Source organism: Rhodotorula toruloides, assembly GCF_000320785.1.
Source record: "Rhodotorula toruloides NP11 unplaced genomic scaffold Scaffold18, whole genome shotgun sequence".
NCBI classification, from domain to species: Eukaryota; Fungi; Basidiomycota; class Microbotryomycetes; order Sporidiobolales; family Sporidiobolaceae; genus Rhodotorula; species Rhodotorula toruloides.
Genome location: NW_015622978.1, coordinates 149,207 through 175,357, shown reverse-complemented (window position 1 = coordinate 175,357; position 26,151 = coordinate 149,207). Strand labels below are relative to the sequence as shown.

Sequence of the window (26,151 nt, the reverse complement as noted above, 5' to 3'; positions counted from 1 at the left end):
TGTGCCTGCGTACCGACTGCTAACCTTGCCTGGGATAACCTCTGCTGCTGCTGCTGTCCTGCCTGCGCGGTGGCGGGCGAGTTGACGACGAGGGGGTCTGTGTGGACCGGGTGCGGGCGAAGGAGAGCGTGTCGAAGCGCGGGCGCTGGACGGGAGGGGAGACGGAGGGCGTCTGGTCCTAGTGAAAGGACAGAGCAAGAGAACGGGCGCGTGGGAGGGACAGATAAACTGAGCCGCTGAGGAACAACCCTCGACGAGCGAAGTCCGGCGAGTCAATCCGCACTTTGTAATCAGCTCATTACAAGCTATTACAACTCGCCCGGCTATTCCGTTCATGCTCGAGAGTGTTCATGCGAATGCAAAACAGACTGCAAAATGTACAGCAAACGTAACGAGAATCTCACTGGGCGTCCTTCTCCTCGACAGCCGGCTGCGACGTCGACGCCTTGACCGACGACGCAGACGACGACGCAACCTGACTCTGCGCAGCGACGCGTCCTTCCTGCGGCAACGGCCTTCCAACCGCGACGCTCTTGAACGCCGCACCCTTCGCACGCGGCTGTCCGCCCCCGCTCGGCGTCCTCGTCGCCAAACCCGCCCCTCCTCCTCCTGCCCCTCCTCCCGCCGCGCTCGTCCCAACCGCCTCACTCATCGACCCGACTCTCCCTGCTCCACTCGGCGTCGCAGCCCGACTACCAGGCTGCGACCCGACCGTCCCAGCCGCAGCGATACACTCGGCAGCCGACAAACTCGACGGGTTCGCGCCCTGCGCGACGAGCTTGCGACGTCCGCGCTCGACGAGGACTGCGTCCGAGAGGCGGGGGAAGGCGCTGGTAGCTGAAGTGGGCGTCGGTGCGTGAAGGGCGGTTTCGGTAGGCGGAAGAGGCGAGGAGGGGACGGTCGAGACGGGCGTCGTCGAGCCTGATGCGGCGGGCGACTGGCGGCGGAGGATCGAGATAGGTGCTGGAGGAGTCTGCGCGGTCGAGGCGGCTGCGCTGTGGTCGAGAGAGGCAGGTTCTTGGACGATCGGCTTGCCCGTGAAGGACGAGTTGGGGCCCGGCGTCGCAGGCGACGTATAAACCGTCGGGTTCGCCGCGAACCTCGTCGTCTGGCCCGCCGCAGCCTTCGTACCGCACCAGGCGACGCGCTCCTCCTCCTTCCTCCCCCGAACGCACCCCCACCAAACCCAAGTGCGCCCGCGACGCTGCCTCCTCCGCTTCCCGTGATGGGCGTCCCATCGCCCATTAAGCTCTGCCCCGCTCCCACCCCGGCTTCCGCACGGTTCTTCCCCGGCGCGCTCCTCGACCGCGGCACCATTCCCTTCCCGATCCTCCCAACCGTGTTCGCGATCCCACCCGCGAGCGTAGGCTTCGTCTGGGGCGGCTGGCGGCCCAACCCTGTTGAAGGCGCGGGAGGAGGACCGGGTAAGTCGGTCAGACGCGACGAGGCTTCTTCGGGGATGTAGTAGCGCATCGACGGTTGGTGGGTCTCGTCGGCGTCGGTTTCGTCGAGGATCTCTTCGCCGATCAGCTCTTCGAGGACTGTTGCGTGTACGAACGAGTCAGTTGAACCGCCTTGAGACGCGAGAAGGGAGAAGAGAGAGAGGAGGCGGACTCACCGTCCTCGAGCGTGATGATTCCCACCGGATGCGCCTCGTCCAAATCCTGCTTGTTCAAGCTCACATGACTCGTCGCCGCCGCCGCATCACCGAGCAAGCTGTGACGCCTATGACGCTCGTCGTCCTTGCCCTTTCCCTCCTTCTTCCCCTCGTCCGACTTGGTCGAACTCGACGACCCGCTCCTCTTCCTGAACAGCTTGTGGAAGAAGCCGTCGCCATGACCATTCTCTCCATCGCTCCCCCCTCCGCTCGTCGAACGCGACCGACTCCTCTTCCTCAACCCCTCTCCTCCCTCGGCCCTCTCCAAATCCACGTCCGTCGCCGTGTCGAGCGAAGGGATCGGCGACAGGGTCGTCGGAGGCGGGAACGCAGGTTTCGCGCGACAAACGACGGCCATGTGTGACCGGCCTTCTTGGAACGCGTTGAGGATTTGGAGGAGCGGGAGGTGTTCCGAGACGGTGGGGAGGGGACTGATGGGGATGTCGCGGAGGGGGATGCCATCTGCGAGCGGAGAGGGCGTCAGTACGGGCTGAGTAGATCGTGTTCGAGCAACGGAACGCACCTTCGGGGTCGAGGAGAATCAGCTGCTTCGTGAGCAAGACGCCGATGATCTTGCGCTGCGTCTTCTTCTCGCCAGCGAGAGGACCATCGACTAGCACCTCTTCGTAGACAGGAATGCGCGAGTGACCCGACTTGAGGATCTTGCCGAGCGTCTCGTAGTCGAGTTTCGCCGTGATCGGGAGCGAGTAGACGTTCGACAAGTCCGTCATGGCATCTCGCACGACCTTGGCCTGTATGTCGAGCGTCGCGCCGACGATTGTCACAGTGTCGGTCTGCAAGTCGCCGTGTCCAGCCGAGGCAGCGTGCATGGCGACGAGCTCTTTGAGCTCGGCGCGGCGGTAGACGATCCCTTCGTGTTTGCCGAGGAGGAACTGGAGGAGTCGGCTGACGGGCCAGGCAATGACGAAGAAGATGTAGATCAAGACGCGGGTAGGCCAGACCATGGCGGCGCCGATCTGCAAGCCGAAGCGAGAGCAGACGGATTGAGGGCTGCGAAAGCAAGGGAGGGTCAGCGAGGAAGACGGTTTGGACGGAACTGAACGTACACAATCTCGGCAAAGATGATGACGAGGACGATCGAGACGATGGTCGCCTGCAACCCTCCGCCGAGGGGTTCTTCGGCGACGATGGGGAGCTGCGTGTGGAGCCTGGGTGAGCGCAGCGCCTGTGAAACGGTAGAATGCGACTAACCGTCTCGTTGAAGATCATATTGGCGACGAGGAGGGTGCTGCACAGCAAGCCAGGTGTCAGCTTGAATCACAGCCAGGACCGGGCGAGGCCTGGTCGAAGAAACGGCGCAACACGCACACGAGGAGCAAGTGTCCATTCGCACGCAACGGCAGAACCTTCCGCGCAGCCTTCTGCTGCTTGTCCGTACCGGTCTTGGCAAGGACGTTGAGCTGGGTTGTGTCGAGGGACATGTAGCCGAGGGTCAAGCCGGCCGTGATGCCCTGCGAGACGAGCGGTCAGCGTTCGAAATCTCCGACATGGCTTGACAAACAGCACGCACACTGAGCACGACGAGGATCGGGATGAAAGCGGCTGCGGGTATCGAGATCGAGCGGGTTATAAGATTGATTAGAGTTCGCGTGCGTGCAAAGCCGAGTGGCCACCAACTCACCCTTGACGGCGAACGCCGCCCCGCGCTTCTCAGGGGCCTTGCAGGCGCATGTCGATGCTACCGCCTCGGCTTGGCGCTTTGTGAGCGATGCGAGCGAGTGGATGACGGAGGAAGGCGTCGAGGTCGAAGAGGCGTCTACACGGTCTGTCGACGCGGCGGAGGCGGTGGGTACGATGTAGAGGATTGTGAAGAAGCATAGCGCGAGTGCGAGTGTCCTCAGGAGGCGCGAGTGACGGTGCGGGGGGCGATTAGACGAGGAGGGCGGCGGATGGTCTGCCTCGTCGACGGGGTCGTCGAGCGCCGCGGGAGTTGCGAGGGTGGCATGGCGTGTGTTGTTCGACTGTATCATGCAGCAGCGAGAGTCGTTGCAAGCGGGTGCGAGTGCAGCAGAGTGAGGCAGATGGCAGACGACTTCACGCCAAGCCAAGCAACGGCTATTCTCGTCAACATCGCCATCGACTGCCGAGTATTCGTAACAACATGCATGTACCGATGACTACACCCGCTAGTCACCCAGGGAAGCGCGAAAAGTCGAGCGGAGAAGGCATCCCAGGCGCAGCTCCTCCTCCTGCTCCTCCGCTCGCACCACCGCCGAGGACATCAAACCCTGCGAACGAGGGAGAGTCAGCTTCAGCACCGTAGAGGGACGAAGCGAAACGTCACGCACAAGGCCACGACTCTGCCGGCGCACCGCCTGCCGCACCCGCCGCTGTCGCTCCCTCTCCTCCCGCTCCCGCCTGCACCTCGCCATACGCCGGCCAAGGCGTGATCAGCCCACCAAAGCCGTACCCTGGCGACAGACCCGCAAAGGGTGAAAAGCCTGGCACGCCTGACGATCCTCCTGGCGCAGAGGACGAAGGTGGCGGAGCGTGTGCGGCGAGGAGGGCGGTTTGGCGCAGCATGCCGAGGGGGTCTTGCTGCACCGACGCAGGGTCGACGGGCTGCGCTTGAGGCGGCAGAGGCGGGACTTGCGGACGGATATCGCTCGAGCTAGGCGCGCCAACACTCAGGGAGTAAGCGGATGACGAGGCTGCGGCAGCCGCTGCATACGCCATCGCCGTCTTGCTCGGTCCGTGCGCCTCCGCAAGCTCGTACGACTCGCGAAGAGGGTGCGGGAGAGGTTGGTGAGGGAGGAACGCGACGGGCATGAACTGCGCGGCGGGGTTGTTCGGCGGAGGCTGCTGGGCGGCCGTGAGGTACGCGAGCGTTGCAGCGTCGTAAGGTGCCGGAGCGACGGGCGGCGACTTGGTTCCTCCGACGAAACCGGGCATGGCGATGCGCGAGTCGAACGGGTTGTATGGCTCGGCTTCAACGGGACTTGAAGGCCATGCCGGCGTGACCGGCGGCGCCTGCTCCGACAACGCCGGTGTCGCGCCGAGCATCTGCGCGAGGACCGTGTTGGGCGAGTCGCCTGCGGGCGAGGCCGAGCCTGTGGCCTTCCCCGCCGAGGAGGAGCGGACGACCGACTTCTTCCGCTGCTTGCGCTCGAGACGAGTCGGCGGGCAGAGGATCGACAAACTGACGTCCGTCCCTTCCGCGAGCGAGTCACCCACGTCGGTACTGGAATGCGGGTCCATCAAGCCGAGCGGGACCGAGATGGCGTTCTGGAGGCTGAGGAAGGCCTTCTCTCGCAGGACTCGGAGGCGCGGAACGAACGCCGCGACGGGCGCTCCACCTGATCCGGCTGCTTCAAAGAGCGCGACGGCCTCGTTCAGCTGCGACCAGGCGTGCGGGGCGAGCATCGAACGGGGCGACTTGATGACGAGCGAGCTTTGCGCGACGGAGCCGGCAAAGGCGTGGAACCAGATGCTGTGCGCGCGAGCCGTCAGTACAAATCTCAGAAGTAGGGCTCAGTGTGCAACTCACTGCCACCAACGCGGACTCAGGACTGGATGGAGCTGGAAGAACGACTTGGCGACCGCAAGCAGGTAGACAGCCGTCTCGAGCGACACAGCCGCGACGCTCGCAGCCCAGGGCGACTTGAGCGGTTCATCCGAGTACTTGAGGAGCGCCTGAGCGAACGCCGGCTTGTGCAGGTAGAAGAGGACTTGGCCGAACATCTGGTCGAGGGTGTGTGCGCGCATGCGGGTGATCAGGTCGTAGGAGGCGGCTTCGGGCGGAGGGGCGGGAGGGAGTTGCGGGATACCTTGCGGCTTGACAAGGAACGAGTCTGCAGGCAAGGCGCACGAGCGGTAGTCGGGCGGAGTGTCGCGCACAAGGTCCCGCATGTCCTGGTCAAGCGAGAGGATGGTCGAGTAGGAGGGCGTTGCGACGGAGAAGGCCTGGTCGATGACCTTGGCAATGAGGATGCCAATCTGCCACTTGGCGCGGTCGAAGACGCTGGCGTTTTCGGGCATCTGCGTGTCGAAGTGCGTGTCGCGGAACATGTGCGGCCGGCCCGAGATGAACGCCTGCATCCGCTCGAGCGTGATGAGCTCGTAGAACACCCGACGGCGACGGTTCAGCTCGGCGCCGGTGAGGCCAAAGTTGGATCCGTCGCGGTGCAGGCCTTGCGTCGCGAGCATGCGGACGGCCATGCCGAGGATCGGGAAGAACGTCTCGCCGCCTTCGCGCAGGTCGTGGTAGTTGAGATGGAAGTTTGCCGAAAGCTGCAGAGTCTGGACTGCGGCGAGAGTCGAGTTGGCGAGGAAGCGAGAGGCGGCGAGTGCAGCGTGCGAGAGGATGAAGAAATGCTGTGCGTCCGCGTTCGGCGTGGAGGGCGCATCGGGGTCGAAGAGGTGACCGAGGGAAAGGATCATGAGGACACATGCGAGCTTGGTGCCGTGCGGGTCGTGCGGCGTGTAGGCGGAGGGCCAGTAGTCCTCCCAGAAGACCGCCTCTTCGAGCGGCGTGAACTGGAAAGCGAGATACCGCCAGTAATTCTCGGACACTCGCCGTCCCTCCGCTTGATCCGGCAAGAACGCCCTGAGCCGCTCGAGCTCCGCCGATTTCGAGTACGCCGTCCCGAGCTGGATGTACGGGTACCGGATCACCTGGTCGACCGCCGGCACTCCCTGCTCAGCCTCACTGGCGAGGCTCGAAGCGTCCGCGTCTTCCTCGTCGTTCGGGTCGGGGTAGAAGTAGGCTGACCCGGCCGCCGCCCCCAAGAAGCGGGTCCGGCCGCTGTCGGCGATGCTGAGCGATCCGACGCCGACCATGACCGACTCGATGCCTTCGTCGGCCGACCCAGCGCCCAGTTCGTCGCCCTCCTCGTCCCGCGCCCCGCTGCTGCCGCCTAACCTCCCGCCCGAATCGCTCCTCTCGCTCGTCCTCCCACGACTTGTGTCCCTCCGCCCTTCCCGAATCTCCTGCTCGAGCTCCTTCGTGATCGTTGTGCTCCGTTTCGTCGCCTCCTCCAGATGCAGAGGCGGCGGAATACGGTCGCCTGCACCGAGTTGGCTAACGATCGCTTCGAGGTCGTCGACCCGTTTCAAGAGGGCGGCAAATTCGGCGGCGATACGGACGGCTCGTCCTGGCGGTTTGCTAGTCCCGCTCGGACAGATGTCGGCGCAGTTGCGCTTGCGGCAGTTTGCGCAGGCTGCGAGACGAAGGGAACGGTGTTCGGCTCAGCGCCAGCCCTCCAGCGACGCTGCCTCCCTTCGAGCTGTAAGCAAAGAGATCGAAACGCACGGAACTCGCGGTCGCACTTGAGTTTGAGCCTGTGGAAGGTGGATGGAGGTCAATTTCAAGTCTCTGGGAGGAGCAAAGGAGAACGCCACGGCAATGCATCCACGCACCTCCTGCATTCCTGACAGCTCAATGGCTGCCTCGGCTTGAGTCGCTTCGCCGCTGCGCTGCTGCTGCCCTGCGCCTGGGTCACCGAAACGGGGCGGGTGGGGGAAGAGGAAAGCCGGGAGTAGTTACTGTCAGCTCGCCACGCTCGTAGAGGAAGTGCCAGGCTGGCAGCACCTTGTGCACGACCTCGTCGTCCGCCCTGCCCGCCCCACGCTTGTGCCCTGCGCCTGGCGAGCCGTTCATCGTCGCGGAAGCTGATGAAGTCGAGGGGACCCCGTAGCCCTCCATGTGGATCACTGTGGTGTGCAGGCCACTCGACAGAGTGCAGCAGAGCAGTCTGAGTACCAGCCCAAGAGCGAGGGTGACGTCGGCGAGAGAGCCGTTTCCCTCTTCTCTCGCCTCGCTTCGTCCTGTCGGAAAGGTTGACCGCACAGCGAGATGAGATCACGCTATTCCGAACGCGCAACTGCAATCGGATCGACTCGTCGACGAGAGCGAACTGTCTCGAGAACCGCGCGTGTCCCAATTCATTCGGCGTCTGCGTGCCTTCCCTCCTCGCTTCACACCGACGCTTCCGCCGACCGAGCCTCGTTTGTACCCGCTTCCGCCTCGTCCAGCTCCTGCAGCGTCGAGTTCTGCTGGTCCCACATCGACCGGTACAGCCCGCCCCGGCTCATCAGCTCGCCGTGCGTTCCCTGCTCTGCCACCCGTCCGTCGCGGAGCACAATGATGAGGTCGGCGTCGGCGACCGTCTTGAGCCTGTCATTGCCTCAAAGCATGTCAGTCGAGTGCTGCGAGAGATTTGCAATGGGGACGCACCGGTGGGCGATGAAGATGCTTGTTCGGGCCTTCGACAGAAGCGTCTGGTTGATATTTCGCATCAGGTCGACTTCGGTGGTCGAGTCCAACGCCGAGGTCTGTTTCGTGGGCGAGCGAAGATCAGTACCTCCGTCGCAGTCGCGCTCGGTAGCGAGCAAAGGCGAGGGAACTCACCGCCTCGTCGAAGAAGAGGATCTTAGGGTCCTTGAGCAAGACCCGCGCGACCGCCATCCGCTGCTTCTCACCACCCGAGATCATCATCCCGCGCTCGCCAACCTTGGTCTGCCACTTGTCGGGCAGACTCTCGATCGTCCGGTCGACGTTCGCCAGCCGCGCCGCCTCCTTGACCTCGTCGTCTGTCGCATCCAGCCGGCCGTAGCGGATGTTGTGCATGATGTCGCTGTGGAAGAGAGGCGTCTCCTGCGGTACAACGCCAATCTCCTTGCGGAGCGACTCGAGCTCGATGTCGTGCAGCTCCTGGCCGTCGATCAAGATCTTGCCCTTCGACGGCTCATAGAACCGGAACAGCAGGCGGAACACCGTCGACTTGCCGCAGCCTGAGGGGCCGACGATGCCGACCTTCTTTCCCGCCGGGATGGTGAACGAGACGTCGCGGAAGATGGGCCGGTCCTTGTGGTAGCCGAAGGCCACGTTCTCGAAGCGAATCTCGCCACCCTTGGTCAGCGCGAGCGGCTTAGCATTGGGGTTGTCCTGTCGGCAAAGGTCGGTCAGCTGAAAGTCTGCCGAACGTGCGAGCTGGCGGGAACTCGCCTTGATGGTCGTCCCGACAGACTGCAAGTTGAAAAGCGTGTCCATATCGATCAGGCTTTGTCGCAGCTCGCGATAGACGGTTCCTAGAGTCAAGAAGCGTTAGTACTTGAATCGGAGATCTACACCGAACGAACACACCGAGGAAGTTGAGAGGCAGCGAAAGTTGGAAGACGAGCTGGTTAACCATGACGAGGTCGCCGACGGTCATTGAGCCTGCGCAGCGACTGGTCAGAAACCGGATCTATGGTGCGTGAGGGGGGACACACCGTCGACGATGCCCTTCGAGGCGAGGTACATCATGCCCGTCAGCGCGGACGAGAAGATCACGTTCTGGCCGATGTTGAGCGCGGCGAGCGAGGTCGAGATCTTGACAGACGCCTTGGTGTAGTCCTTCATAGCGCGGTCGTACTGGGCGACCTCGAAAGCCTCGTTGTTGAAGTACTGGGGAAAATGACAGGTCAGCCGAGTCCGAAGGCAAGCCTGCGAGCACGCGTACCTTGACAGCCTCATAGTTGATGAGCGAGTCGACGGACATGGTCGCAGCACGATTGTCGGCGGCGTTAGCCTGCTTACGGAACTTGGTGCTGAGCGAAAAAAGGTCAGACAGAGTTGACATCGGCGAGAGAGGCGGGACATACCGCCACGCCGTCGTCTTGATCGTGAACCACGAGTAAGCGGCCATCGTAGCGAGCGTGACAGCCGCAAAGTCCCAGCCAAACTTGTAGCTCTGCGTACGCGTCCTTTGTCAGATTAAATGCTTGAGAAGGTCGACCTGCGAACGCACCAAGATGCCGCAGACCATCGTAATCTCGAGAGCAGTCGGCACGACGTGGAAAACGACTGACGAGAGGAGGAACGAGATGCCCCTGCGTGCCACAAGGTCAGCAGCTTGGCGGCGCACAACGTTCCGTCGACGACACTCACTTCGTTCCCCTATCAATCGCCCGCGTCAAACCGCCCGTCTGCCTCGTCAAGTGGAAGCCGATGTCGAGGCTGAGTAGGTGGGTGAAGACGGAACGAGCGACTCTTCGTATCGCTCCTTGCGCAACGTTGGCGAAGACGGCGTTTCGCAGCTCGGAAAAGAGGGATGCGCCGATTCGAGCGAGGCCATCTGCAAGAGTCGACGTGAGCAGCAGTCTTTGGGCAAGGTGAGGCGCAGAAACTACAGCCCAAAATGACGGTTCCAGCGATTGCAAAGACGCCTTGACCGGTCGTCGGGTTGATCTCAACGTTGAGGGTGTCGATAATGTTCTTGAAGAAGAACGGCACTTGTACGTTGAGAAGCTAAGGGGGCGAGGAGTTAGGCTCGCCGTGAGTAACATGAGACGATGACGAACCTTTCCGCCGATGAGCAGTCCAACCGCGAGCAAGACCCGAGTCTTCGTTCCCCAATCGTTCTTCGGCCATACGTTCGGCAGCAGCTTCTTGATGATATCCCAATCTCGCCGCGTTTGCTCCTTGTCGCTGACCGTCTCCTCTTTGCCAACGTCTGTCACTCCACTCTCCTCTTTCCGGACCGCCTGTTCCTTCTGATGCCCCTCGGGTCCCGAATGCGCCTGCGTCGCCTTCACCGCAGCTTCAGATAGCTCGTGTTCTCGTTCTCGCTGCGAAGTTGGTGCAGTTTCGGGTTGTCGAGAGGTAGGTGGAGGCGCAGGACGGTCGCGGGCGTAGTGAGCGTGAGTTCGGAGGAGAGTGAGGATTGGCGAGGTGGTCGCCGCAGGTCGTCGCTTTGTTGCTGACGAGTCTAGCGTGCGGAAAGTCCGTCTAGGATGACATGCTGGGCAAGACGGTCGTATCCGAGGGGCCGGCTGTGGGAGGAGCGAGTTGTCGTCAGTTACATCCGCGAACGGCGCGTTCAGGCCAACAGAGCGATATCCCAGCACTGCTGCCTCCTCGCCGTCGTCTAGCCAGCCCCCCAGAAGGTGAACTCACACGAACCCACCCCGCTCCTGATGAAGCCGAATGCGCCGTCCCCGCTGTCCACACGCGCAAGCCAGAAACGGCGCCTGTCCGACTAGCCATCCTAGCGACCAAAGCAAGCCTAGCCGTGCAGATCGAGCGCGATAAAGTGGAAGGAGAGCGAGATGACAGTGGGGGAGTCGCGCGATGAGGTCCACCTTGCGCCATTTCTGCTGGCTCGGCCGAGGATGATTGGAGCGCGGCGTGTCGCTTACGTGCACTCTGACGAGCTTATCAGAGCGGCAGACTGCTTGCCCGCGAACGAGGGGAGGGCGTCGCTCGTTCACTCTCTTGTCGACGCTTTCTCCCTCCTTGACGACGGCGACGGCTCGCGGGAAGGTCCGGCTCAAGCGAGGGTCGTTGAGCCAGAACGTGCAAGTAGGACCGAGTTGCTGAGGTTCCACGACGAGCGGTACATCGGTGAGTAGGCGCTCCAAACGCTGTCTGACCCTCCTCAGAACGCTGATTCGGCCTTTGTCGTGAAAGATAGACGCTATTCTTGGCCGCGACCATAGCGAAGGAGTTTCAAGGGACTTCAGCGAGGATGAGGAGCCTTTGGGAGAGGAGGACACGCCTTCGCCCCGCTCTTTCGGGCTCGCTGGCGACGCCCTTCCGTCGGAACCGCCTCGAAAACGCCGAAAGACGGATGGCGTCGGCCTGCAGGACGACTGTCCAGTCTTTTTCGAGCTACCAGACTATGTTCAGTTCGTCGCGGGAGCTTCGATAACGGCTGCGAGAATGCTGAAGGACGGACAAGCGGACGTTGCGATCAATTGGACAGGCGGAAGGTGCGCTGCCTTGGCTTCCGCAGGCAAAAGCCTACTGACAGGTGTCTCGTAGACACCACGCCAAAAGGGGAGAAGCGTCGGGCTTCTGCTACGTTAACGACATCGTCCTCGCCGTCATGGAGCTACGCAGTCCGCCTCACCCGCCTCCTCCGTCTTCCTCTCCGTCCTCATCAACTCGACCATCCCTTCCATCCCGCATCTCGCGCGTCTTGTATCTCGACATCGACCTGCACCACGGCGACGGCGTCGAGTCCGCCTTCTTCACCTCACCCTACGTCCTGACCCTCTCGGTCCACCTCCACGCCCCTCTCTTCTTCCCTTCTTCCGGTGCACTCGACTCGACTGGTCCCACCAATCCGAAAGCGCCAGGTCGATGTCACGCTCTCAACGTCGCGCTGGAACCAGGGCTGGGAGAGGCGAACTTCAGGCGTGTCTGGGAGAACTGCGTGGAGAAGGTTGCGAAAGGGTACGATGCGGACGCGATTGTTGTGCAGATGGGCGTGGATGGGATGGTCGGCGACCCTTGCAAGGCGAGTCTTCGGTTCCTCCCTCTGCAACTTGCGACACAAGATAACGCTTCTTCTTCGGCCGGCAGGAATGGAACCTCCCTCTCTCCGCCTACGGCTATGCACTCGAGCAAGTTCTGAGCTGGAACAAGCGGACACTCGTGCTGGGCGGCGGAGGCTACAACAGCGCGAACGCAGCTCGCGCTTGGGCGTACTTGGCGTCTGTCGCGGTGCGTCAAGCCGTGAATTCGTATGTCTCGTGTCAGACTCGGCCGACGATCCTCGCGCCGAACAGCTCGGACGTCCGCTCCCGCTTGACTCGCCCATCCCGTCCGACCTCGACCCCGAACAATACGCTCACTTCGCGCCCGACTTTGCGCTCGACGTGCCCGAGGGCAACATGCGCGATCAGAACACGGAGGAGACGCTTGCGAAGGTGGAGAAGGCGTTCGAGGAGTATGCGGGAGTGCTGCACGAGCGCTGGGCTAAGAAGCGGGAGATCAAGCAGGGCGTGCCATCTTAGCCTCGTCAAGTGCAGACGATCACGATGGACAGCATGCAAATGCAAGGAACAAAGATGCGCGAATCTAGTCAACAACAAGGACTTCAACGTTCTCCTTCTCCAGCCGCTCCAGCTCTTCGGCCATGACGCCCAGCGCCAGCCAAGCCCACGAACTCAGCCCCAACAGGCGACCCGAGTCTGTCGCTCCACCGACGCGCCTGCCGGAGGCGGCTCGCTTCTTCTCCGCCGTCGCAAGCTTCGACCGGTCCTCGCTCTCCTCCACTGCGGCCAACCACGCCGCCCAGGCGTTCTGCACCGCTCTGGACGTCTTCACCGGTCGCCCGCTCGAATACATGCCCTCCCTGATGACCTTTCTGACGACGGCGAACAACATCCCGCTTTGTTCGCGCCGCTTGCCCGCGTCGAGCTTGTCGCTCTTCTGCAGACGCTTCGTGCCGAGGACGACGCTGAGGAAGAGCGACTCTTCCGCCAAATGGAGATTGCCGGCGCGAAGAGGCGTTGGCGAAAGCGAGAGAAGCTTCGACAGCTCGGAGGAGAAGGAGGGGAGGTAGGCGCGATAGTGCGCGATGAGGGGACGGGAAGGTGGTTTGAGACGCTTTGAGAGAAGGAATGGCAGCGAGACCGATTCCAGCGCCTTCGTGAGTCGCCGCTGCGGGTCAATGTCGAGGAGGAAGGCCGGATTCGACGAAGACTTCGGCTTGGCAACCGCAAAGTCCTTCTCGTCGATGGCGCGGTACAGCTGACCGAGCGCCTTTGACGAGCGGTAACTGTCCGGCGCGTCGTTCGTCAGGAAGTCGGGCCATCCTCGCTGCGTGACTCGCGGGACGGCGTGTTGCGGGACGAAAGTGCCGCTCTTGGCGGCGTCGACGCAGTCGGCTGCAGGAAAGTGATTCAGCTCGAGATCGAGAGGAAAGAAGCGAAGTGACTCACAGTGAAGCTGCGCAAGCTTGAGGCAATCCGGGTGAAAGAGGCCCTCGGCGTACGAGTCCGCGAGGAGCAGCTGTCGGGTCGCGACGAGTCCTGTAAGGTCTCGCGTAATGTCTGTTGCGTAAACGTTCGGTGGTCAAGAGCGGGCCAGAAGGGAATGCAGGCTGGATGGACTTACACTTGAAGAAGAACTCGCCGCCATCCTCGACGCTGACTTCCCGGTCCAGCTTGACGGTCGGAGCCGCATCGTACGCCGCAGGCTCAGCGATGCGATCGGGTGAGGGCACCAGGCCGCTCGCCTCGGTTAGAAGAAGGTAGACGTCGCCGTCGAGATCGCCTCCGGCCAGCATCGACGGCAGCGAGCGGGACCCTGAAGCATCGAGGGAAGTAAGCATCATGGCGGAGAACGTAGAAAGGGAAGGACTGACCGTGTACGGGAAAGACGACGCAGTTTGTTAAGCCGCGAATCCTCTCTCCCGCACCTTTCGGCAGCTTGCCGACCGCGCGAACGATCCGACAATCGCCAGGATGGTTCGTCGGGCTCCGACTGATGGCGATCGTGCCGTGCAGGTACTCGGTCGAGCCGTCTGAGCGGGAGATGCGGGCGTATATCTCGTCTTCCGCAAGACAGCCGTCGACGTCGACGACGCCGACGAGATTGTAGCATCCGGGAAGCGGGATGCGTGCAGAGTATTTGATGTCTCGTAGCGCGTGGACGACCGAGGCGTCGAGGCATCGGGCGACGAATGGGTTGGCGAATGCGGCGTCTCGCGTGGCGGGGTCTTTCGCCAGGAATCCGAGGGCACTGACGAAGCGAGTGCCGGAAGCGAGACTCCAGTCGCGAAGGAGCTTGACGGCGGACGGCAGACTCGCGCGACTCTTGCGAATCTTGGCGGTCGCCTTGGCCTGCAACTTGAGGAAGATGTCGGCGGGTATGCCGAGGTTCTCGAGAAGGGTGATCAGCGGTCGATTGAGGTATCCCGGACCGGCTTCGAAGGTGCCGGCGATTTCGAGCGAGGTGAGGGTGGAGCGGAACTTGACTTGCGAAGGTCGGAGGGCGACGACCTTGCCTTCGAGCGTCGGATCAACCTGCAGCATCCCTGCGACAGAAAGGTCAGCTCCAGCTGTATGTGAAGTGCTTACGAGCGCGCACCTTTCGCTCCGCCTAGCCGGAACTGAAAGCAGGTTGGCGGCTTCTCCTCCTTGCCCAGCTTGATGCCGAGCTTCTCGACGACATCGCTCGCGAGCGACGGCGAAATCAAACCGACACCGTCCGAGAAGCAGGAGCCGTCGGGTGCCGTGATATCCTCGATCGAGAGGATCTGGTCCGGTTTCAGCGTGAGGCTTGGCTTGGACGACGAGAACGCCTGGGCGATGCGAGCCATGTATTTGGCGGGGATCAAGGCGGTCTCCGAGCCGGTAAAGTCGCCAATCGATCGGTGAATCAAGGTGGGCGTAACGAGCGTTTCGTCGGCAAGGCGGAAGGGAGAGACGAAGAAGCAGGACGAGCTCTTCAAGCCGGAGGACGACCATGCGAGGAATCTCCACGAGCGGCCGCCGAGCTCGAAGCCGTCGCGGAAGAGAGGGGACAAGCGAGAGACGATGAGGCTGTCGTCCCGTTCGCGAAGGCTCGACCCGTCCTCATGACGCACGGCGACTGAGACGAAAAGTTCGGGTCGGTCGTACGCGCGCACGATCGAGTTGGTGTCGCCCAAGTAAGGACCGAAGAGGAGAACTCGAGTGGCCGTGAAGGTGACCTGCCGGATGAGCTGGGTTTCCTCCGCCTCCGCGAGGAATTGCCCGAGCTTCTCGAACTCGTCAACGGCCCGGTCGAGCAGAGTCGAGAGCTCCTGAGTCGAGAGATGGGTGGGATGGCGAGGCTGCATGTCTTGAAAGTAGGGCAGGCTCGAACCGAGGATTAGGAGATCGTCTTCGTCCTCAGAGGAAGACTCGTCGCTCGAGCCGAGAGTGAGGATGGACGAGTCGGTTTTCCGACGCTGTCGTCTAGTTGGACGAGGAGGCGGGTCAAGGATGACCAGGTCGTCGTCCGGCTCTTCTGCATGCGGGTCGAGCGATGATAGGCGGTCGGCGAAGAACGCCAAAGTTCGCTCAGCGAGAGAGACGCTCTTCTTGGCGATGAGGCCTTCGATTTGGTCTCGCAGCTCGAGTGCTTTGACTGGATCGACGAGTCCGTTGCGCACGAGCTTCTCGACCTGGAAGGCGATCCGGAAGTCGAGCGTGAGCAGCCAGCTCTGCAGCATGGCAAGGGACGTTTCGCTGAAGCGGGCGACTGTGTCGAGGGTGACGATAGTGGAGGAGATGCGAGGGAAATTGGCGTCGGCGGCATGCTTGAGGAAGCCCGCCAGTTCGGGCTCAGTCCGGAACTTCAGACGCAAAGCTCGGCCGGCAAACTCTGCCACGCGCCCGTGGGCGTCGTCGAAGGAATGGATTTGTCGTCCTCGAGGCCTGCTGGAGCCAGAAGGTGCAGGCAAGCGTCCCAGAGTGGCCGCTCGGGAGAGTTGGAGGAAGAGCGATGAACTGCCGGGCGAATTGTAGGCGGTTTCGACTGAGCCGATCTACGAGTCAACGGGTCAGCTCAGGCGCGTCTGACGTGCCAAGAACGGCCACACTTCGACCGTAATGCGGATGCTCGCAGCATTTGTCGGCACCGTCGAGAAAGGGCTTCCCTCCTCCCACATCCGCACGACCATCGACGTCTTCTTCTCCTTCGCGCTCGTTTCCAGCCAGACCTTGTCGACGCCCTTTCCCTCGCGCTCCCACTCGGCTGAGAAGCTACTCGGGCTCGTAAAGACGCCGAAAGCAAGGGACCGCACGCCAAAGGAGGCGTCGTCCAACGTCGGGGACGGGCTGGCGGGAAGCGGGGAGCTCTGGTAGGATGTGCTGGCACGGTGCAGGGATGGCCGGCGCCCCATATTGTCCGGCTCGTTCGCTGAATGGGCGGCCAAGGGTTGGAACGCTGTTATCGAGACAGGGAGGTCAGCGATGGTCTCCAAGCGATCGCAGACGCTGTCAGACCTTTTCCCTCGTCCCCAGAGTCCACCAAGTCGAGCCGTCCCGGCGGCGAGAGCGTGAGGTCGAGCGCATCTTGCGGGAGGACAGCGGGGAGGTGAAGCTCGAGCGGAGGGGTTCGAGCGGGGCTGCGCTCGGGAAACAGCAAGTCGAGGACCTCTGGCAAGTCGAGCATCCCATCCGTGCAGCCAGCGAGACGAGCGAAGCGTGTGAGCGGACGACAAAGGTCGAAGTTCGACCTGCTCTTCCTCGCGGACTCGATGTATGCGCATTCAGGCAAGGCGGCAGGCTAGGAATGCGTCTGTACGAGCGCGATTGCAAGAAAGGAGAGCGACTACGAGTTGTTATACCGCTGAAGAGCCTTCTCCCGCAGTCGGTCGGCATAGGTCTTCGACGCCCCGTCCTCGGATCCGACAGCGACGCCTGCGGACGAAACGGAATCAGCAACGCGCAGAGACGACGAGTGAAGCGAACGCACCCTTCGTCGAGCCGAGACCGGCACCCTGCGCGAACTGAGCCGCCTGAACGGGATCGACCCTGCCTGAACCCGACGCACCAAGCCCGGCGCCCGTCGTCCAACCCTGCGAGCAGCTGCCGAGTCAGCATGTGAGCAAGCGTAGTAGCGTGACGGACACACCATTTTCTCGAGCATTTTCCGCCCGGCATTGCTCTCTTCGAGCCCGTCCTTGTTCGGCCCCGGCGGCAACGGCTTCGGCGGTTCCGGCCCATCAAACTTCCGCTTCTTCCCTTGCCCGTGTTCAGGACCGTCTGAGGCGCCGAGCGCTTCTCGTCGAGCGGCGGCGCGGTCGACGTACTTCGGCTTGGAGGACGAGTCGGACGACGAGGTCGAGGCTGCTGAGGAGGCGGCGGCGGCGGTGTGCTTCTTGACTGAGGCGGCCTTGCGAGTCGCGCATGCTGCGAGAGCGTCGGCATTGCCGAGGTTCGTCTGCGAGAGAGGCGAAGCAAGAACCGCGAAAAGACGGAGCGAGCGTTAGTCGTGCAGAACGATCAATGCGTGCGAGTGCTGCGAATCGTGCCTTGTGCAGCTGCGAGAGCTTGTTGTGCTTCCTCAGCTCGTCGATGCCCTTGAACTGTCGTTGACACAGCAAGCACTGGAACGAGACCGGATCGCCGTGCTCGAACTCGGGATCGTCGAAAGCGACGGAGGCGGCAGTTGCGCCGGGAGCTGGCGATGCCGATTTCGGGCTGGTCGTCGCGGATTGCTGTTGTTCGGCGCACGCGAGCGCGGGCGAAGCGAATGCAACGAGGTCAATACGAGTTCGACAGCGGGAGATGAGCGTGTTTGAGCAAGTACTGGTTGTTTCGCCTTCTCGGCAGCAGCGGGTGCGCCGCTCGACGCCTTGGCGGCGGCAGCCGCACCCGTCGAAGCATCGGAGCGGAGCTCCTTCGACTTCTGGTTCCACTTGGCCAAGTTCGGCGCAGCTTTGCGGCTGATGATGAGGTCGCCCTTCTTCTCCTTGCCTGCGAGCACAAAGCGATGTCAACGGGTCGCGCACTGCAGACATAATCAAAGGGGGCTCACCACCAAGAACAGCCGCTGCAACAGGCGCAGGCGGAACAGCTGCAGCAGACGCAGACACGGCTGGAGATGCAGAAGACGTCGCAACGGAAGGCCCAGCAATGGCAGCAGAAGTAGCAGAGATAGGCTTGATGGAGATGGGTGCGGTGGAGGCGGGAGCGGATGCTGTTGATGTCAGTGCGGCTGGAGTAGTCGTAGTGGTGGAGGTTGCGGTCGACGGCGGAGGGGCAAACTCCTCGCCCGCCATCAAAGGCATGTCGGCTTCGATGCTTTCGAAAAAGGCGGCCATGTCGGCGTCAACCTTCGCCTCCTCGACGGCTCGCGGAGCTTTCGGCACGCCTCGCATGACCTCGTCCGTCTTGGGCGGTGAGGGCGGCGTCCACGGCTGGACGAAGCCCTTGTCGTCCCAGTAGGCGAGCTGCGCGCCGCCTTCGCCTCGGAAGGACCAGGCCGAAGTCGAGTAGATCGGGACGAACGAGTTTTCGTGCGAGAAGGAGGCCGCGACGACGTTGTTGCGGATGCGGAAGCCGGTTGGGTGAAACTGGGCGTTGAAGGCGGCCGCCAAGACGTCCTTCGCGAGGCGGACGTCGGCGAACTGGGCGAACGCGAAACCCCAGCTGCTCCTCGATGCGCGGTCCTTGACAATCATGATCCGCTTGATGCCGCCTTTGGCGATCTCCTGACTGGCACGGCCGCCTACGCGCGACAGGGTGTACGAGATCTCCTCTTCGTTCGTGAGCGGGTCCAGCCCGCGCAGGAGAATGACGTTGCTCGGCGTGGAACCGATGTCGCGCGTGCCGTCGTTGACGTAGAAGCCTGGTGCGGCGACACCTTCCGCCTTGCGTTGATCTTCCGTTAGACGAGCCGATGCGCCCTGGTCATCCCGCCATCCTCCAGTCTTCTGGCTATAGTTGATCTTGATCCGCATGCCGTCGTCGGGACCAGGACCACCTCGCTCGCGCCAAGGGATGCTGGGAAAGTTGGGGTCGACGAAAGCGCGGGCGTGCTCGACCGAGCTGAACTTGGCGAACCCGAAGCGCTTCGAGAGGCCGGTCGCGCGGTCGATGATGACAGTGGTCGAGTCGATCGATGCGCCCATGTCCTCGAGGAAGTTGCGAAGGTGTGTGTCGGTAACGTGCGCTGGCAGGCCAAGGAGGATGACAGAGGCTGAGGGCGGTTCGAGTTCGGGAGCTTTGCCGCGAGGAGCAGGGGCGCCGGGGCTGGGTCTCGTCGCCTCGTGGGGAGCTTGCTGAGGGTACGCTGACGGACCAGGGTATGGCTGGCCGTGCGGCGGAGGAGGCGGAGTGGGATAGCCTGGCTGGCGGTAGTCGTCTCGGGGAAGGGGGGAGCGAGTGTCGCCTCGCGGTCGGTCGTAGTCCTGCAGTGCGAGCGTCAGCAGCGAGTTAGAGTAATGGCGCTAGTCTCGCGCACACTCACCTCGTAGCGCCCTCGCTTCCAGTCCCTCGAATCGTCCTCGTCCCATCCACGCCCTTTCCCGTCGCGAGGTCCGCCAAAGTCCCGGTCGTCGCGGTATCCCCTGTGCTCATAGTCGTCCCGGCGAAAGCCTCCTCGTCCCCTGCGGTCGTCTCGCCTGTCCCCGTGGAAGCGACTTTCATCGCGGCGGTCGGGTCGCGGGTGGCGATACGGGTCGCTGCAGCGGGTGCAAAGGGTCAGCAAGGCGTCAGAGAGACTTGCGCAGACAGGTCAACTCACTCGTAGCCCGACATGAGATGCTGTGGGTCGTGGTCGAAGGCAAGTCGCTCCTTCGCCTCCTGCGCTCACCTTGTCGCCCGCTGACACCGCTGCAACGGCTTCTAGCGCCGCTCCGCTGCGTCTGGACTTTCAAGAAATGGCCTGAACGCATGCTACGCCGCTCCCACCGCTCGCGCGGCCTTGCTCGCGATGCCCGAGCCTCTGCTCGACCCTCCCTTGTTCTCTCGCCTTGTCTCCGCAAGATCGCAGGCACCTGCTCGTGCGCAGCGTCGACGCTTGGGCTCCTCTACGAGCCGTCGTCACCCGCGCTTGCTGGCCTTGTCTATCCGGCACAAGGTAGGCCGCCCTTGTCGCCGTCCATTCGCTTTGCCTGCCTCCCCTCCTCGCTGGTCGAGCTTCTGCGTTCTCTTGCTTGCATCGTTCCAGCTGTGCTGTCCCGCTCCTCTCTCTCCCAGCCCCGCCATCTTCGCGGTCGCCATGTCTCCTCGCCGCCCTCCTCCTCAACCTATCCGCATCCCTCGTCGTCAAGGCCGGACCAACGTGTCGACGAATCACGCCGCAATCCCTACATTCACGCGCCGACTGCCGAAACAAATCCCGCAAGCCCCTGGCGAGTCTTCCGCTTCGGCGCCGCCAGACTCGCCCGTCGACCTTCGTGTCGTTCCTGCCCAGTACGAGTCGCGGCCAGCTTCGACCAACCGCCTCGCTGAGATTGCAGTCGACATTCAGCCGCCAACGCCCGAAGCTGTCGAGCGTCCCAGTCAACGACGCAGCGCCGAAGCCGCCGCCGCGGTTCGAGCACTCAAGCAGTCCCACCGCACTGCGTCCGTCTACTCCTCTTCCTCGTCGAACGGCACACTGGAGATTGCGACTACGCAAGTTGGGCGGCAGGGCGGGGTCTACCTTCGACCGGACTTGAGCGGGAAGAGCAACCTCACCCTCGACCAATTGCCTCGAACCGTCAGCCTCGAGGATCTGGTCATCCACGAGGTCGGCAAATCCGACAACGAGGAGGAGACGCTGGCGTCTTCGACGGTCGCAGCGGAAGACGTCAACCATCGCCCGATATCCCTCACCCACGCCGCTCCTTCCACCGACCTGCCAACCCGCACTTCTTCCCTCTCTCGCTCCTCTTCCCTCGTACCTCTCGCCGGCCAAAACATCCCTCCGCCTCGCTACCAGTCCCGCCCAACTCCGCCTTCTTCCCTCCCGCCTCGCCCTTCCCACCCTTCTCCTCCAAGCTCTCGCCCTCCTCGCAGCGAGACAGAAGCCGAGCGTTTCAAGCGTCTCTACCTCTGTCCTTGGGAAGGGTCGTCGCCCAAGGCGTTGTTGCGCCGAAGCGGGCGTGAAGATGCCCCAGGGTCAATGCAGGAGAAGGAAGTCGCGAACGAGAAAGGCCTTCCTTTCCACGTTGGCTGCGATATCCAGCATCAGGGGACAAGGCGGACGAAGCAAGAGCGGAAGAGGTTGGCGTTGAAGATTGGCCTTGGACTGCTCGTCCTCGCTCTCTTCGTCGATTTGATTGCCCTTAACGTTCGCGTCTGGTCCTTGCGCGATGCGTACTACGACGAGTGACTTACCCAGCTGTAGCTAGACTTTTTTCCTGGACGCAACTGAACTCTCGAGGCAATTCTGCTGCAGAACACGACGCGAGTTGCAACCTGAAGCTGGGAGAGGGGAGACAACAACAGCAGAACATCGACCGAAGCTCATGCGTAAAGATACATCCGACGAGAGAAAGCGGAGCCGTTAATCCGAGTCATTCGAGACGGTCCGCTTCCCTCCTCGTCCTCGCCCACGAGCCTTGCCGCCGCCTCGAGAACCACGACCTCGTCCTCGTCCTCGACTTGCAGATGTGCCGGTCGAGTCGGCATTCGGACAAGCATTCGAGAAGTGGCCTTCTGCAGATTGGAGGCTGGGTCAGCGTCGCTCGTATCTGGGAAGGTCAGGCAGTAGTGGGCCTGAAACGCGAGAGCGTACGCTCGCCGCACTGCGATCGCAAGGGACAGTCAGTGACCTGGGTGCGACTGCTTCGAGGAAGATGCGCACCTTGTAACAGCTGTAGTTCGAGCCGCCACCGCCTCCTGACGCGCCACTGCTTCCGCCTTGACCTCGTTGCGGACACGCGCTCGCCCAATGACCCTCTGCATGACTTGTCGTCAGCAAGCAAGGAGGTGCACAACGGCAGAAGTCGGCACACCCTCATGGCAGATGTAGCATTCTCCGCTCGCTCCGCCCGAAGCAGAACCGCCAGACTTGCGAGTCGTCTTCGCGGCCTTGCCAGCTTGAGGACAGTCGCTCGCCCAGTGTCCCGCTGTGAACGCACGAGAGAAAGTAAGCTACGAAAGGGTGGCGTGGTCAGCGAAGAGACGCTTGCTCACCTTCCCCGCACTGGAAGCAAGTGCCGCTCGCTCCTCCCACACCTCCTCCGCTACCTTGCATGCTGTTCGAGCGTCCTCGCATCGGCGCCGGACCAGCGTCGCCGTCAAGAGAATCGACCCAAGTGAAGAACTTGCACTGCGCGTTCTTCGAGACGTTCGGGCACTTGAGGAACTCGCGACCTTGATTTGGACCTGCGGGTCGATCTCGTCAGTGCCTAAACAGGTGAAAGAGAGAGGGTGAGTAAGAGCTTACCTTCCGCCTTGACGGTCAAGCGTTGAGGCGTTAAGTCGCAATCGCAGCGCAGCTCGTCGGAAGCGGCCGATTTACGAGTCGGCTGGCGCTGCGAGCAAGCATGAGCGGGTGTAACAGGTTACAGAGGGTGCGCGACTCACGTTGGAACCGTTCGCCAGCGGCCGTTTCTGCGGGACGACCGCTCCACCTCCGCTCTTCCGCCCGCTTGATCCGCCCGAACCCTCCTCATCTGCCCACGCAAAGAAGCCGCAACCATCGCTCATGCCTTTAGAGCAGCCGAAGAACTTGCGCCCCTTGTTCGGACCCTCCTTCGTGACCGTGCGCTCGACAGCCGGGATCGAGCAGCCGCAAGACGGGATGTCCTGATCCGCCGCATCGTCGAAGGCGAAGTCTGCAAGCAATCGACGTGAGCACCAGCGTCAGATGCGGCGAGAATGGGAATTCACCTTCGTCCTCCTCCTCCTTCTTCTTCCGCTTTGCCGCCGTGCTCTTCGCACCCGTCTTGCCGGCTGCGGCCGCCTTCCCGCGAGGTCCAGCTGCAGTCTTGGCGGCCGTCTTCTTCGCAGCCGGCTTCTTTTGCGTCGTCCGCTTCCGTGCTCCGCCGCCCCTGCCACCTCCGTCAAAGTCGTCCCCGTCGCTGTCGTTCCCGCCCCATCCTCCTCCGCCGCCGCCACCGTGACCTCCTCCGCCTCCTCCACCACCGTTTCCACCTCCTTGAACCTGGCCGAGATTGCCTTCGACGTACTGGCGAACGGTCTGCGGAGCGCAAGGTCAACCCCCGCTCTAGGAGGGAGACGATGAGCAACTCACAGCGACGAAAGCGGCCATCTGCTGCTGCGTACGGAAGAGGACCTCGCGGTACTCATTGAGCGACTGCGTGATCACGTCCGCCTTGTTCTTCTTGCCCTCGCAAATCTGGACGAGCCGTTCTTCGGTCTGTGAGGCGTTTGTCAGCTTCGTTCGTCAACAGCCTGACGAGCGAACGTACCAATCGACGAAGGTGAGGCTTGCTGAGCGAGTTCTCCAGGCCGAGAGCGTCGTAGGCCTTGACGAGACCGATCCCGAGAGTCGACGGGACGAGGTACTCGACGCTGCCCTCCTTCTGCTTGATCACGTACTCGCGGTCAATGATTTTGGAGATGTGCTCAGCGATGGTCGCGTCGGTGCCTACGTGACAAGGATCAGTGGGAAGCTGAGGAAGACTCGACGGGCTTACGCACCGATGCCGTTCTTGTCCATCAGCGAGACGAGGTCCGCTTCGGTCAGCAACGACGGCTGCGTCGTCATGCCCTCCTTGAGCGAAAGCTCGTCCGGCTCGAAGCGCTCGCCAACCTGGAACTCGGGCAGGTGGTTGCCCGTCCATTTGTCGTAGATATAGACGTCGAGGTAGTTACGCTCGCGGATGACGAGGCCTGCGGATGCCGCGCCCGTCAGTATCGTCACGAGGGGATGGTCGGGACACGCACCTTTGGCCGAGAACGCCTCGCCAGCAATTTCAATCTCGCAAGTTGTCTCGAGTCCCTTTGCGTTCTTCGAGCAACAGCCCAAGAACCGCCGCACGACGAGGTCGTATACCCGCTTGTCGTCGCCCGTGAGGTTGTTGACGTGCTGAGTTGGGTGGATCGGAGGATGCGCCTTGTCGTTCTTCTTGCCGTTCCGCGGTCGCTCGAAGCCGCCGTTGTCGAGAAGGCTGCGGAATGCGTTGTCAGCCGGCTTCGTCACCCTGTGTCGCACAACGGCATGACGCACTTGGTCGCGAACGTCCCCCAAGCGTTGTCGCCCTTGTGCTGCGTGATCAGCTCATGAAAGTTGAAGTCGCGGTCGAACTGGTCGGTCTCGGTGCGGGGATAGCTGAGGATACCCTTGTGGTACAGGCTTTCGGCAATCTAGTGAAATAAGCCTCAGTGGCGCTCAAAGTAAGCGGGGCGCTCACCGAAAACGCACCTCGAGAACCCGCTTCGGCGGCATGCGGAGGAGGCGAGATCCGCTCTTCTGCAGCTCGACTGTCGTCAAAGGCAGAGGTTTCCTGCGCGGCGGACTGCTCGGCGCTCGTTCACAGATAGAGAATATGAGACCGGACGTACCACTTCTGCGTCGGCTTCGTCTCCCACTTCGTCACACGCGCCTCTCCCGCATCCTCGACTATGTCAAGCAGCGCCTGCGCGACGTCCCGGTCATACAGCCTTCCTCGTCGCCACACAAAAGTCGTCTTCGAGTCTTCGCGGGCCAGAGCGACGTGGATGTACCAGAATGGCTCGGGAACAAAGGACGAGACCCGCTCGTATTGGTCGACGACGAAGCCGAGAGTCGGGAACTGGCATGGTCCTGTCGCGGAGAGGCTCAGCAACGTGGCAGTATCAAGAGACGAAGGGACGCACCATAGCTGATCAAGCTGTCCTCAAGGGCGCCGATTTGCCGCTGCAGCTCGAGCGTCTGGACTCGCGTGAAGATCGACCCGACTCGCAGATCCAGCTCCATTCTTGCTCCGACAGCAGCCGCCTGAAGCAGGTCGAGATCGACCGGATTCCGCGCCGCCTGGTTGATCTGCCTGCGAGACGGTCAAACCGATCAGGACGAGGCTGTCGCATGGAGTTGACCGAAACTCACGCTGGGATGATGGCGCTGAATCGCGCGCGCTTGACGACGATGTTGGGCTTGGCCTTGCGGCAAACCTCGGCGACGACAGACCCGATGTACTCGCCTTCACGGTCGCAATCCGTCCAGATCATCAAGTGCGTAGCGTTCCGTGCTTCGGCGAGAAGGTTCGACTCGATGCCCTTGTGGTCTGCATCCTGTGCGCCGGATCATGGAGGGAAGCATAAGCTCACGCTCAGCGTGACTTTGACGCAAGAATCACCCCTGCCGCGCACCTGAGTAACGAACGTCCGGATACCCGCATCGAACAAGTCCCGCGGGTCGCAGCTATGCCACTTGCGATACTGGTCGTCAAAGTCGGAGCTGGTCAAATGGCCGGCGACGGAGGTGACGGTGAAGTCGGAATGTGCTCCTTGATGGCCTTGTCGGTACGAGAACGAGTAGTTCTTTATCCATTGCGGCTTGCGGGCTGTTCGCTGCGGCGGTGGTAAGTAGTCTGTCAGCGAGAAAGGGAGGGGGAAAGAATGGGTCGAGAGCGTGCGAACCGTCGTGAACTGCCCTCCTGACAGGATCTGCGCGATGGACTTGGCGACTGAGGGCTTCTCGGCGACGCAGAGCCACTTTGCGGGCATGTCTGATCGAGCTGGTCTGCGAGTAATAGCTGTTAGCTGGCGTTCTTGTAGCATCCGACAAGGGAGGACCTGGGCGAAGACGCTGAACTCGACCCCCTAACCTCTTGCCAGCCTCGCTCGAACGCCAAAGTAGACGGCTAAAGCTCACCTAGTTGTGTAGTACCGTGCGCGAGCTGCCCCTACGCGCCAAAGACCTCCCACACCGCCGAACAACACCCTTCGGAGAGCAACGAGCGCCAGCCGGACAGGACGAGCGATGGCCGGATCCGCTTAGCTGAGGACGTGTACTGAGCTCTCCCCGAGTATAGCAGAGGCCGAGCGAGCTCCAGCAGAGCGAGCAGCGTGCGGACGAGGCGAAACCAACCTCGTCGGCGCGTCTTCACGCGAAGTTGGTTTCTCGAAAATTGTATGGCGCTCGCAGGGCAGTCAGGGCAGTCTAGATCCGTGCAACGGGCTGTCGAGACTGTCTCATGAGCGCACAGCAGCTGCGCGAGGCACTTTAGCAGGTCCGACACCCTCTACTTGGGAAAAGTCGAGATCTCGCTCGACTGCCTCGGTTGCAGGCCAGTAAATCGTGCTACAGCGTTACTGAGCGTACCAGAGTCTCACACGAGCAGTAGAAGCGGTGCGATAGACTGCCTGCCCCGCTCGCGCCTGAGCTTCATCTCTCCCAAGTCCTC

The 26,151-nt window shown here is 62.3% G+C and overlaps 8 protein-coding genes across 8 annotated transcripts; 2 read left to right on the top strand and 6 right to left on the bottom strand.

Annotated features, from left to right (window-relative positions):
• Positions 1–648: 648 nt before the first annotated feature.
• On the bottom strand, positions 649–3,648 carry RHTO_02397 (uncharacterized protein; the record flags this gene model as incomplete). Its single annotated transcript, XM_016416072.1, has 8 exons — positions 649–1,541; positions 1,619–2,119; positions 2,181–2,668; positions 2,725–2,813; positions 2,870–2,906; positions 2,987–3,129; positions 3,189–3,220; positions 3,300–3,648. The coding sequence occupies 8 exons, from the start codon at positions 3,646–3,648 to the stop codon at positions 649–651; spliced, it is 2,532 nt and encodes an 843-aa protein (XP_016271900.1).
• A 160-nt stretch (positions 3,649–3,808) lies between these two features.
• RHTO_02396 (transcription factor) lies at positions 3,809–7,277 on the bottom strand (the record flags this gene model as incomplete). The annotated part of the gene is made up of 6 exons (XM_016416071.1): positions 3,809–3,906; positions 3,967–5,108; positions 5,166–6,837; positions 6,930–6,958; positions 7,037–7,104; positions 7,164–7,277. 6 exons carry the CDS (start codon positions 7,275–7,277, stop codon positions 3,809–3,811), a joined length of 3,123 nt encoding a protein of 1,040 aa, XP_016271899.1.
• A 317-nt stretch (positions 7,278–7,594) lies between these two features.
• RHTO_02395 (mitochondrial ABC transporter ATM) lies at positions 7,595–10,646 on the bottom strand (the record flags this gene model as incomplete). The annotated part of the gene is made up of 13 exons (XM_016416070.1): positions 7,595–7,793; positions 7,854–7,951; positions 8,028–8,564; positions 8,625–8,707; positions 8,763–8,837; positions 8,891–9,065; positions 9,121–9,208; positions 9,263–9,351; positions 9,409–9,490; positions 9,549–9,735; positions 9,791–9,908; positions 9,962–10,432; positions 10,557–10,646. The coding sequence occupies 13 exons, from the start codon at positions 10,644–10,646 to the stop codon at positions 7,595–7,597; spliced, it is 2,292 nt and encodes a 763-aa protein (XP_016271898.1).
• A 125-nt stretch (positions 10,647–10,771) lies between these two features.
• Positions 10,772–12,400, top strand: RHTO_02394 (histone deacetylase 8-like protein; the record flags this gene model as incomplete). The annotated part of the gene is made up of 5 exons (XM_016416069.1): positions 10,772–11,003; positions 11,074–11,371; positions 11,424–11,883; positions 11,967–12,107; positions 12,173–12,400. 5 exons carry the CDS (start codon positions 10,772–10,774, stop codon positions 12,398–12,400), a joined length of 1,359 nt encoding a protein of 452 aa, XP_016271897.1.
• Positions 12,401–12,464: 64 nt separating this feature from the next.
• Positions 12,465–16,532, bottom strand: RHTO_02393 (RNA-directed RNA polymerase; the record flags this gene model as incomplete). Its single annotated transcript, XM_016416068.1, has 7 exons — positions 12,465–13,276; positions 13,331–13,441; positions 13,506–13,697; positions 13,756–14,427; positions 14,481–15,903; positions 15,958–16,304; positions 16,364–16,532. The coding sequence occupies 7 exons, from the start codon at positions 16,530–16,532 to the stop codon at positions 12,465–12,467; spliced, it is 3,726 nt and encodes a 1,241-aa protein (XP_016271896.1).
• Positions 16,533–16,691: 159 nt separating this feature from the next.
• On the bottom strand, positions 16,692–19,624 carry RHTO_02392 (RNA-binding protein; the record flags this gene model as incomplete). Its single annotated transcript, XM_016416067.1, has 8 exons — positions 16,692–16,780; positions 16,836–16,938; positions 16,995–17,272; positions 17,364–17,580; positions 17,673–17,839; positions 17,901–19,275; positions 19,335–19,548; positions 19,611–19,624. 8 exons carry the CDS (start codon positions 19,622–19,624, stop codon positions 16,692–16,694), a joined length of 2,457 nt encoding a protein of 818 aa, XP_016271895.1.
• A 463-nt stretch (positions 19,625–20,087) lies between these two features.
• Positions 20,088–21,185, top strand: RHTO_02391 (uncharacterized protein; the record flags this gene model as incomplete). The annotated part of the gene is made up of 1 exon (XM_016416066.1): positions 20,088–21,185. The coding sequence occupies one exon, from the start codon at positions 20,088–20,090 to the stop codon at positions 21,183–21,185; it is 1,098 nt and encodes a 365-aa protein (XP_016271894.1).
• Positions 21,186–21,359: 174 nt separating this feature from the next.
• On the bottom strand, positions 21,360–25,471 carry RHTO_02390 (DNA topoisomerase III; the record flags this gene model as incomplete). Its single annotated transcript, XM_016416065.1, has 19 exons — positions 21,360–21,511; positions 21,591–21,600; positions 21,660–21,754; positions 21,811–21,924; positions 21,992–22,183; positions 22,245–22,332; positions 22,385–22,635; positions 22,691–23,000; positions 23,055–23,180; positions 23,233–23,411; positions 23,465–23,656; positions 23,711–23,934; positions 23,994–24,130; positions 24,189–24,270; positions 24,329–24,569; positions 24,623–24,792; positions 24,852–25,036; positions 25,115–25,315; positions 25,385–25,471. 19 exons carry the CDS (start codon positions 25,469–25,471, stop codon positions 21,360–21,362), a joined length of 3,036 nt encoding a protein of 1,011 aa, XP_016271893.1.
• Positions 25,472–26,151: the final 680 nt, after the last annotated feature.